The sequence below is a fragment of the Cyprinus carpio genome, chromosome A1, assembly GCF_018340385.1.
Source record: "Cyprinus carpio isolate SPL01 chromosome A1, ASM1834038v1, whole genome shotgun sequence".
Classification (NCBI taxonomy): domain Eukaryota; kingdom Metazoa; phylum Chordata; class Actinopteri; order Cypriniformes; family Cyprinidae; genus Cyprinus; species Cyprinus carpio.
In genome coordinates, this window is record NC_056572.1 from 9,701,340 (window position 1) to 9,713,856 (window position 12,517).

At 35.0% G+C, this 12,517-nt stretch overlaps 1 protein-coding gene across 1 annotated transcript in view; it reads right to left on the reverse strand.

Annotated features, from left to right (window-relative positions):
• LOC109090362 (E3 ubiquitin-protein ligase HECW2-like) overlaps positions 1-9,148 on the reverse strand; it is a 32,742-nt gene extending 23,594 nt beyond the window's left edge. The window contains 3 exon segments of the mRNA XM_042741885.1: positions 666-760; positions 2,147-2,254; positions 8,744-9,148. Of these exon segments, the coding sequence (XP_042597819.1) occupies positions 666-760; positions 2,147-2,254; positions 8,744-9,077 (537 nt within the window). The 5' untranslated portion in view covers positions 9,078-9,148.
• Positions 9,149-12,517: the final 3,369 nt, after the last annotated feature.

Consider the following 12,517-nt stretch of genomic DNA (forward strand, 5'->3'; position numbering starts at 1 on the left):
AGTAATAATATTTAACAATATTACTGTTTTACTGCATTTTTTTAAATAAGTGCAGCCTCAGTGAGCATAACAGACTTTAAGAAGCATTAAAAATCTTACAGCCCCCAAACTTTTGAACTGCAGTGTAATTAAATTAACATAAATTCTATTAAAAATACAAAATATGTAAAGATGCTGTTTAAATATCACATTTAAAATGATTTATCAAAGTATTTTTTGTTGTTACATTTAACTACATATATTTTTAAACATGTCACTTTATTAGTCAATGTGAAAAGTTATTTATTTACATTTTTATTTTTTTAATTAATAAACTGATAATTTATTTCTAAGGGGAACTCCCCCCCTTCCCTCATTCTTTTATTGTGGTGATAGGAGAGGAATGGAATTAGGAAATATTACAAACATGATTTCATGAAAAAAATTTACATGAAAAAAAATCTACAATTATGAAAACATAACATATCATGAAAGATGCTTTCATGTTTCTCATGTGACTCAGTCACTTTTAAAATGCAGTATGAGTAAAAATTCTCCTTTCAAGCACAATTCAAATGGTGACCGGTCAACAAAAGTGTGTTTGCAGGCCCATCTGATGCCAACAAATCAGTTTAAATCCTAATACTTTTAAGTCAAATACTTAACACAGACACACTCACACTTACTGGAACTCCAGGGTTCTTGACAGTAATGCAGGGTGTTATGGCCCTCAATGCTCCACTCACTCCATGGTAATATTTGAAACAGATTTTGGTCTCCGCTGTGAAATATAAACACAAGATTGTGTTTCTAAGAGCTCAAACATTTGAAATATAAACAGTGCATACAGTATCTCCATTATTATTATTCTCACATTCTAACATATTTTAGCATTGTTTAAGTCTCAGACAGCATGATGATAGACCATCTGATCCATAATCCACACACAATTGGCAAAGCTTTCTCAAAAGGGCAAGCTGAAATCTGATTGGCTGGCTTCATGTAATTCTCAGGAATCAATATGCACAGGATTTATCAGTCTGCTGAGAAACAAACTGGTGTTTTCAAGTTCCTAGGCTGCCACACTGAAAAAAGAAAAAAAGGGAACCAAAAATGGAAACAATTTTGACTTTTGAGGTTGAATTGAACATAACATTTTAAAGTAGAATAAGTGAAATAGTATTTTCTTGTAAAACTTATTTACAACTTTGAAAAAATATTTGCACAGTGTACAGTGAGCATTTCAAACAAGAAATAATCATGATTTTGCCAAAGTTTATGAGATTCAAGGCATCTAATCTTTAAAATATATTCAAAAAAAAAAATTTTAAACACATTTAATAGTAAATGCATAATGTGTTATCTGTGATCGCAACTATTTTGGTTGTCTCTCAAATTTATCATCAGCTTTTTTTTAGCTTTACTTGTTCCTGAACAATACAAAAAATACAACACAATACAACATATAAAATATAGAAATATATACTGCAGAGTTGTACAGGACAGGTTTATCTGACAAACATATAATGCATTCTAGCATTGTTTTTTTATATACTGTAGAGGCATATTATTCTCAAATGAATACCACATTAAAAGATTTGCATGAAAAAAATGTATAAGATTTCACATAATATGTTCTTTTACTCTTGGATATTTAGTTAGTTTGCTATAACCTCGCTATTTAGGCAAAACTCTAAGTATCTACACAACTGTTCAAAAGTTTGGGGTGTTTTTTGAAAGAAGTCTCTTCTCATTAAGGCTGCATTTATTTTATCAAAAATATAATAAAAACAGGAATACTGTGAAATAGGATTACTATTTAAAACTTTAAAACTTTTTTAATTTGTATATTTTTTGTTTTAATTTTAATTTTCGTTTTAGTAATTTTGTTGTTTTTGTCAGCTTATTTTTTAAAATAGAATTTATTCCTGTGATAAAAATGCTACATTTTCAGCATCATTACTCCAGTATTCAGTGTCACATGATGCTTCAGAAATCATTTTAATATGCTGAATATTATATTTGTTACTGACTCTAAACTTTAGAATTGTAGTTTACCAAACATTTGATTCCAATAACCTGGCAAACTTTGTCAAACCCATTCTTCAACAAAAGCCCCGCTCCTTGAAAAAGAAAGTGCATACCACTTTTCAAAACTCTCACTTACGTTCCATGAAGTACGGTCCGGGCTCCAACCTCCAAATGATATGCCCACTCTGAGTGCCGTTCACCCCGCGGTTCTTCGAATCCCAAACGTTAGCGGGACACGTCTCATCTGGGTCGGGAAATATCATGTAAATATTTGTCATTCATAAATATGACTAAGAAGAAAGGCCTCCACCAGGAGTCAATAGATCTCATAATAAACGCACAGCTGTGAAAAAACATAGGGTTGGCTGATCAATTGTGCCACACCTCAGGCCTATTCTCTCAAGGGCTTAAAGTCTTTTCTAAGGGTCTTGAGAACAAATAAATGGTAAAGGGTTTGTCCTGGAGGTAATGGACCATGTTCTTAGTTAGTGTTTCCTGTTCTTTAACTCCTCATACAAACCTCCAACCAGCTCCCATCTGATTGGGTCTCTTTAAAAAATCCTACTTCATACAGAAAACAGAAATATAGCTCAATACAGTCATGCATGTATGATAAATATAGAGTAGTCAAGCTCTAATGCACCATAAAATAACTGCATACACACTGAAAATTCTAACTTTAGTATTGGTAATGTTATGCATGAAGCGGCATATAAATATAAATGTTACATGTATAATATTAATTATAAATTAATTATAATACCAAAATATAGTGTATATAAAATATATTTAATAACACTTAATAGTAACACACGTACATACAATAATAAACACAATATTAAGTATTAAATATGAAATCTACATTACAAGTAGAGAATCTTGTGGTAAAGTAAAAAGAGGGCACGAATGAAACAAAATTCCTAATTAAGCGATCAGCCCACTTCAGGGAGAATTAGGCCTTATTAGGACAGGCACCAAAAAGTGATGTCAAAGTGATGACCCACCTACAAACATACCTACCTACCTAAATAAGTAAATGAAATGAAATGAAAAAACACATTCTTATCACTTTTGTATACGGTTTGAAATTGGATTAAAATCAACATTTTTGGAAAAGTGGTTCAGATATAATATGAAGTAGTTTATTCAGGATGTGGCATGCTTTTAACATCAGATATACCAGACAGACCTCTCCATCTGAACAAACAGATCCAATTTCAGGACTTGCAAAATGACATTCCAGACAGCACATCCTAAAGACTGAATGTGAAAAGTGAATCAGAATTGGGGACAGTGTGAAAAAATCCTTAGAGACATGTTTTAGGTGAACTATCCCTTTAAATTTCTGGAGCTATGAAAGAGAAACTTTTGAATGACAAAATTTTCTTTAAAGTGAGTGTATATTAGAAAATGCCACTTCCAATATACCAATTGTAATTCCAAACTATCATACAATGATTCCATGAAGAAGAATCAGACATTCAGAAGCGAGTTTGTTCTGAAGAAATGTTTACAGCCCGTTTCTCTCTAGGTGTGACAGCAGCCTGTGATCAGTAATTGTGGGATACTCTTTATTCTGTCAGACCCTCACTGAATAGACCAGCCTTGTCTACTGTGATCTACAGCAGCTCTTCTGAAACTATATCACAGCACTGACACCGGGCCTCTGTTACTGAACGGCTACAAGAAGCCACAGTTCACCCGACCATGTCACATGGCTCACATAAAAACCAATCATCTCTGACTCCAGCGCAGCGGTGCCTCACATCATCCCTTTTCCCGGAAAAAAAACCCCGCTAAATGCCTTACTGTAAAATCAGGACATGTTCTGAGCAGATGATCAAAGATAAGACAAATAAACAAAGTTAACGCAGATTAATAAAATGTTTCACATCTTAAATGTAGCACAGTTAACACACGTGACTAATCTGACTTTAAAAGAAGAAAAATAATATAACCTGCACAGCTGTCTGTGACCCTTTTTATCAGCAGATATTAAAAAGACTTCCTTAACCGCATATTTTTTTTTTTAATGGGTGAATCTTGAAACACTCCAAAATAAAAAAAAAAACCCAGATATTTTTAAAATAAGATATAATATTTTATATTTAAATAATAATAAAAAAATAATAATAATGGTCACAAAGAAAAAAAACATTCAATCATTCAAAAGTCATTAACTTAATGGGTCTACATAATGGATTTGTGTGTGTGTGTGTGTGTGTGTGTGTGTGTGTGTGTGTGTGTGTGTGTGTGTGTGTGTGTGTAATCCCCATTATTAAAAAAAAGTGCTAAAAAAATACTGAAATAAATAGCCTCATTATTTAAATCAGTATAAAAAAGGCAGTAGATTAAATATTAACAAATTCTGATCTTTATTTATTTATTATGTAATGTGAAGATAATTTGTCATGTCAACAATGTCATAATGCAAAAAAAAAAAAAAATGTTGATAGACTTAAAACAGGCTTAATTTTCTCTATGGAAAATATATTTTAATATTTAATTCATTTGATTTTGGGCTGAAATATGACCAAGTATGCTGATGATATAGGTTTTGTGATGGGTTAAATCTTTTAACAAAAAATAATGAATACATTAAAATGTAACGCAGTACATTTGAAGAGGATATATACGTGTGTACTTTTTACTCAACCTCAGACCATTATTGGAACATATTTGGAGAAATTTAGTATTACATCACAAATGGATCCTCTGCAGTGAATGGGTACCATCAGAATAAGAGTCCAAACAGTGATAAAAAACAATCAAACATTTATTTAGAAATTTTTTGGACTGTTTTGGCTTGTAAATAGTTCTTCATTTGTACATATTTTTCTCCTGATTCAGACCAGACAACTTTTTCACTGGAGAAATCAATATTATGGATTATGGACAGAAGAAACGGTTTAAAATTAAAAATGTCTCGATGGACAAACATGCAGATTTTTGTTCCACAAGATATTAATTGATGGACTGAAGTCATGTGGATTATTGTGATATTTTATTAGTGGTTTGGACTTTCATTCTGACGGCACCCATTCATTGCAGAGGATCCATTGGTGAGCAACTGATGTAATGCTACATTTCTCCAAATCTGTTCCGATGAAGAAACTCATCTGCATCTTGGAAGGTCTAAAAGTCTAATTTTTGAGTGAACTACTGCTTTAAGGCTGTTGTTCTGTTTGTGTGTAACACATGTCATAAATCAGGTCTTGGTTACTCGCATGGAGAAAATAAATCTGAGACTCCAGATTGATGGCTGGCACAATCCCTTAGTGGAGGCCTTTCTCTTTCTCTGGGACAGGCCATAAAGGAATTCCCCTGTCCTGATCAATGGCCCCATGAAGCCGGTTGTAGTAGTGTGAGGGATCGGCTTTCAATGACCATGACTGTCACAGACCCTGAACCCTGGGATCATGCTACATAATACAGATTACAGCAGAATGAGAAAAAATCTTGTTTTCTGACACTTGTACTGTATATACTATACATTCATTTATATTTGAGAAGAAACACAAGCAACATTTTGCCAACTATGAAATCTTATACAAACAATATTTTTACTATTTCTGAATAATACATAAGTAATGACTGCATGCTTTTGTGGGTGCTTGAGTGGTTTTATGATATCAATATTCAGCTCCTTAGATACAACTCAGGGCCCTTCAAAATACTTTTTGACTGGTTTATCAATTGCAAATCGAAAGACATATCACAGTTAAGTAATAGTACACCAAGCAATTCAAGGTATCATTACCGTTGCACACACCACTAAATTCCCACTTCCAAGAAGCCACATCTATAGAGATTGTATTTCTGAAGCAACCTTGATCCATTTGATTCAGTTTAGTGCTTTACTTTAGCTAAGAAAATTCTGTGAAGTAAAAGTTTTCTTTCTTGAGCAAGAAGAAAAAAAAATTTCACTAGTTTACATTACAATTCTAACAAAAATGCATGTTTTTTGTGTGTGTGTTTTCCACATTATGCTTACAACTTTGTTTAATGTTGTAAACTATTAGCTAAAGCCATTAGACCTAAAAAGACAGATCCCAAAAATAATTTTTAAAATGTATTTTCTGAAGATAACTTGTAGGAAAAAATTACAAGACCTCCTGAAAATTGTCAATTGTATTGTTTAAAAATATGATGCCTAAAGGCTTTACCCATCACACAATTCTATTTTAATTATTAAAGATCTTTAAATAGCTGAGTATCACTACACTATGCAGATAAAACAGGACGAAATATCAAATACAACAATGTGTCCCACTTTACTTGCAATTACTCTAAATGATAGTAGAATAATATCTCTAAACGTAACAAATGTGTGTATAGCTCACGGCAAGTCAGTGAATGGTTAATTTTATTGCTCTTATAATCTGTATCTAGGGATACTGGTGGGTTGAGCTTGTTCATGGTTGGTTGGTGTCTCATGGGACATGTTTCTCTCATCCTCCCACCTTTCCTCTACAAATCAAAATCTCAAAGCCATCAGAAATAGTGCTGAGTAAATAGATTCAACCATCAGTGCAAGTGTGGAGGAGAAGACGAGATAAAATGTAGCTAATGACAGTACAATTCGCCCAGTGCAAAACAGAGTCAGCAGTTCATCTGTTTTCATTTGCTCATTCACTTGCTTCATCAACATAATAAAACCACACAGCGGGTAACAGTAAGGCTGGGTAGTATGACAGTATTTACTGTACAAGGCAGAAATGTATGGTTTCTGTTATATTACTTGTCATGTAAGGGTGTAATGGTATAGGTATTTGTCTCGAACCCACCAACCCAAAAACAAGAACAGTGAATTCTAATGACACGCAATAGCTGAAGAACCACCTAATTGTTTTACATCAGAAGTGTTGGAAAGTTTCGGGTTCTAGAGATGCACTGGTCGCCCCCGCAATAATTTCCTAAAATGTAATTTGTGTGGAATTTTTATGAAGTCTGTAAAGAGGAGAAAACACTGTATAAGGCAGATCAAGCTCACTGTTTGCAATGCTTGAAATATAGGAAGACAAACATGTGGTTTATATGAATGTATCTCTCTGAGAGGAACTGACCATCTTCAGAAATGTTTCAATGGCATATTATTTTCCTTTTACCTCCATATAATGCATATTAAAGCAGTGTTTATAAACGCAGGGCAGCTTTGTTTACAGCAGTAACCATTGAAACTCTATATCGCTGTTGTTCCATAAGTGCCACCTGCTGTCAGAGAATTCATTTGCAATTTCGTTCCACAAATCTGCTGTTTTTGTTTTGTGCAGGTGTCTTATGTAGCATAATTTGACAAATCTGAAGTCAGACTATTCTGTTTTTGCTTGAAATTATACAATCTCATTCAAATTGATCCATATGGAACCGTGACCCTGAAACCAAGGTACTTCTGTGTACCATTACTGTGACAAAGCTTTGTTGATTATAATGGGAGTGATTTAGTTTAGATGTAGCATGCTGCACCTAATACATCCAGTGTGGACACAGTGTTTAAATGTATAAACAGTCTTACATTTTGATTTTTTTTTTTTTTTTTTTTTTTTTTTTTTGGGGGGGGGGGGGGGGGGTAAGGTTACATGCAGGTATTTAAAAAATATAAGTACAATGTAAAAACATGTATGTACACAATAAGTGCATTGTACCAAGTGATTAATTAAAATGTAAGTAAATTATAGTTAAGCCCACTTAATATAAAGTGGGACTGAATTAAATTTTTTGAAAATCTAAAAATGCAGAAAATTTCCTGTGAGGGGTAAGTTGAGGTGCAGTGCTGGGGTAGGGCAATAGAAAATACAGTTTGTACAGTAGAAAAACCATCATGCCTATGGAATGTCCCCACATTATGTATGTTGTTTTGTTTATGTAGTTTTTGTAATGGTATATTATAATACAGTATATATATATATATATATATATATATATATATATATATATATATATATATATATACTGTATTATAATATACCATTACAAAAACTACTCATGTAATTAGTCATACAAAAACCTCTGGGTCACAGCATGTCCATATTCAGCTCAGTGGAGCAGCAAAAGAGAATAATTGAATTGAATTGAAAAATATTTTTCTAAAAAGAAAAAAAGACTTTTTTAAAAAGAACCTTAACATCAAAATTTGCCCAATTTACTGCTTTGGTGCTTAGTTTCATTCAGAAATACCTCCAATTATGAAAGTAAAGTGTGTTGTAAACAACATTTCTGTTGTTTTCAAATAAACTGTGTATCATACAGTCATTTTGGTCTACACTGTATGCATGACATCTAGTTCACACAAATCCAATTTGTGCAAGTTGTCAAAAACAACAACAACAATTTAACATAACTTTCTAAACTGCAATCACAACATCGATAGGCTACATTCTATGCATGAAAAATTACTATTTTGAGACAACAAACCTTTACCTCCAAATGTAATTGCAATTTCCTTGCTTGAGCGTCCTTAATTAACAACATTGATCAACCAAAGCTGTGAGTTTTGACCAGACTGGGGGAGTGTTTATTATTTTCTGTAATTCTGTTAGTGCCACATAAATCATGCATTGTAGCATTATAAAAAGACCTGCAAGTAGTGTTTCCATAACAAAAGAAAAAGAGCCGGTGATACAGTGATAAAAATGAATGTAAAAGTAAGTAACTGTAAGTAAATATAAGTCTACCTTCCATAATAAGGAATTACTTTCAATAGAGAGTTTACCCACACCCCAAAACATCTTACCAATGTGGTACAGCCCAATCCAGTCAGTGGCATCCACCTCCTCCTTGATATCCCAAGAGATGACCAGGTTTTGCCCTCGCCCAAGCGTAAACTGGTATGTAGAGGCAGTTAAGGAGGAACGGCTATCCGATGTCACCAGATTGGTGTCACTGTTGGCCCGCTGCAGGCCCATCGGTTCAGAAATTCCTCCTCTAGAGTTCCCCCCATTCCCAGAGCCATCCTGGGCTGAAAGGCTGCGAAGGTTTTCCGGGCTCAGCGTGTAACGCATGTGCGGGCTGCGCCTCCGCACCACCAGGAGATGTTCACGGGCAGTGGTGGTAGTACCGGTGGCCATGGTGACTAGGTTGGAGGGGTGGGAGGTGTGGTGTTGGGAAGGGGTAGGGTGATGAGGAGGGGGAGGGTGGGGGGGGGGGGGAACGCGGGAACGGGGAGGGAGGACTGCCGTGGCCAGTGAGGGGCGAATGGTGGAGGTTGGGATGAGATGGAGGTAAGAAATAGGTGCCAAATGGCCAAAAAAGGGGGGAAAGGGGTTGGGATTGGGGTTCAGGGCGAAGAGGCACCAACAAGTCCTAGTCGACAGAAATTTTTTCCTTCCTTAAGTTCTCTGGAAGTGGTGGTGTCATCTAAAATGATGAGTATATATACTTGATGTCAGATCTCTCAAAGGTTCACATTCAAAGTCTTTGACAAAAGGTCGAAGTCAAGCAGAGCTTGTTTCTGGGTGCCAAGTTGCCTTACTAGCATTGTAGTGGCCTTACAAAGTGGCAACATGCCCTAGTTGGCAGAAGTTTTTTTCCTTCCTTAAGTTCCATCTAAAATGATGAGTATATTTATATTTGATTTCTGAAATTCCTAACAAGATTGAATGCTGCTTTCTGGTTCTCAAAGAGCATCCAATGCCAGTCAGATCTTTCAAAGGTTCATTTTCAAAGTCTTTGAGAAATGGTGGAAGTAATGCAGAGGTTGTTTCTAGGTGCCAAGTGGCCTTAAATCAAGGTTGAGATTTGGATTGGCGTGGTTTTCTCCTTTTCCAAGTTCTGTGGAATTGGGGTTTGGCAACTAAAAAAGACAATTATATAACCCACTTCTGAAATACCCAACAGCCTTACATTTATGCCACTGAACTATCACATAAGCATCCAATCCAGAAAAGAAAAAGACAACAAAGGCTGCTGGACACCAGTCAGGACTCTCAAAGGTCCATATGCACAGTCTCTGAGGGATTAAATCATTGAAAGACAAAAATGAACTGATAATAGAAACTTTCTCAGTATCATAACTGATTTCTGTCTGAATGGCCTGCTATGGACATTACTACTTCCTTTCGTTTAATGCAGGCTGGATTGTTCCTGTCCATTTGTAGAAGCTGAAAGGGGAATAAGATTGGGGTGTTAAGAATCTGATCTCTGCTTTGCCTTCAGTTCCAAGAAATGGGTTGAGACATGGAGGGATTCCACGCTGGAGTTTGGTCAATGGGGCAGGTAGCAGCAGACGTAGTGGGAGGACGAGTGATGCCTGAAAGAAAAAGGAAAAATGAATGTGTTGAACAGGTAGAAATACAGACTGTGTTTTTGATTTTATCACGATGAAGTTGAAGACAATGATTCACTGGTTTTATGTCAATATAAAGATGATATTTTGTTGTACTATCACCAAATTATAACAAATTACTCTTCAATTAATGTTTTCATAAATCTTAAAAAAAGTATACCAGCATTGGCCAGTCCCCCCCCCCCCCCCCCCCCCCCCCCCCCCCCCCCCCCCCCCAGTTGCCCCCCCCCCCCCCCCCCCCCCCTTTTATTGATATCAGCAGTGTATTCTAACTTGGAAAGCCTATATCGGTTAACAATAAATGAATTGTGCTGAAATAACTTCCACAAACCTACATGGGACAAGCAGTTTGGAGAATGGATGGATGAAAGGATAAATTTGATCTTAGTTAATTTCAAAATCCACAGTAATAGCCAAAAAAAATCATAATGCTTAAAAAAAAACAACAAAAAAAAAAAACTTACTTCACTGATAACACTACCTTTCTCCTGCCATTTTCCCCTCCCTTTATCTCTCTCTCAATCAGCCCTGCTTTCTAAAAGCGAGCTGTCTCACTGTGTCTGTAGACCAGTCTATAGATACTGCCCCATCACAGTACTATGCTTTGAAGTAAATACTACAGTACATGAGTGTGATGATTAATCAGTACCATGCATTTTTTTGAAAGGGGACTTTATCAGTTAGATGCTGCCTATAAAAAGAACAAATTCAGTTCTGCTCATTTAAAAAAAAAGACAATGTTTAATTTCTTAATTTTATGTTTTCGTTTAATAAGTTGTTTGCTTTTGACAGAGTGAAGCAATTGTAATACATCACAGTGCTCTGGTTTAATATGGATCCAATTACTCAGATATACAGAAGTGGAGAGAAACAGAGACAGATGGAGCAACTAAGAAACAGAAGAGAATGTGATAAAACTCTGGAGAGAAAGTGTAATCGAGATCAGACGGTGCAGTGGAAGTTTCATAACTACAGAGGAGACAGAGTAAAGGATAGAGACAAAATGAAAACCATATATCAGATATGACATATGAACACAGGCAAGGCCTTATATCATAAACATCATACTTTAATGACTTCTGTAGTCAAATACTGTTTACATGGTTAGATGTACTCTGATTGGTGCAGAGATCTTTAAAAAATAGTTTACCCAAAAATGGCATTATTTACACATCATTTACTCATGTTGTTTCAAACCTGTATGTGAAAGACAAAAGGATTTTTGAACATTCTGGATATAATCAAAGCACATGATGACTGGAGCTGTTAAGCTTCAAACAGAGCAAAATTGTTTGTCATTATTCAGTAAAAATTTTGACACGCCTTTGTTCTCATTTTTGCATTCATGATGAAATTTTCATTGTTGGTGAACACTGCACACTATTCTAAATACTCTAGAGAGAAAACTCAAAGTTCAGTGATACTGCAGCGTGCCAAATATAGTCACATTTCAGATGCTGTACACAATAATATCTCCTAAGCTGCTTTGCAGTCAAGCATCTTTGTCTCGTTTAATGTATAATAAAAGAAAACAATTTTTACATTCTTACACTGCTGTTTACTACACTACCATTTAAAGGCCTGAATTCAGTAAGATTTTTTATGTATTAAATTTTTAACGAAATAAATATTTTAGCAAGGATGCATTTAATCATTCAAAAATAGCAGTAAAGACAATTACAAATATTACAAATATTTCTATTAAAAATGCAGTTCTTTTGAACTTTATATTCAAAAAAGAATCCTGTGTATTATGGTTTCCACACAAATATTGCGGCACAACTGTTTTTAGCATCGATAATAATAAGAAATGTAAAACGAGTATTTTAAATTGTAATAATATTTCACATTCCTGTCTTCACTCTATGTTTTCACCCAAACTTTTGAACGGAAATGTACTAACATTTCTGATGCCAGTTTAGTTAACCATGTGAATATGCTGTTGTCAATGTGGCTTAAGTGTGAGCGATTAAAAAAAAAAGTAAGGCTGTTGAGCAGGAGTTGTGAAGGTTCCACTGGGCGGTATGGTGCTTATGTAACTATCATGCTGTTCACTCACTCTCCCACACATCTCTGCTGCATTGTTTAAAAGTGTGACAGCGAGGAACTTTCCTGGGAAATGTCACTATCAATGAAAACTGGAAGAAGGGTGGTTGAGGGGTGACAGGTGAAGTATGTTTACCTTTCCATGAAGCATATGCTTTTGTAGTCTTACTCTCAAGA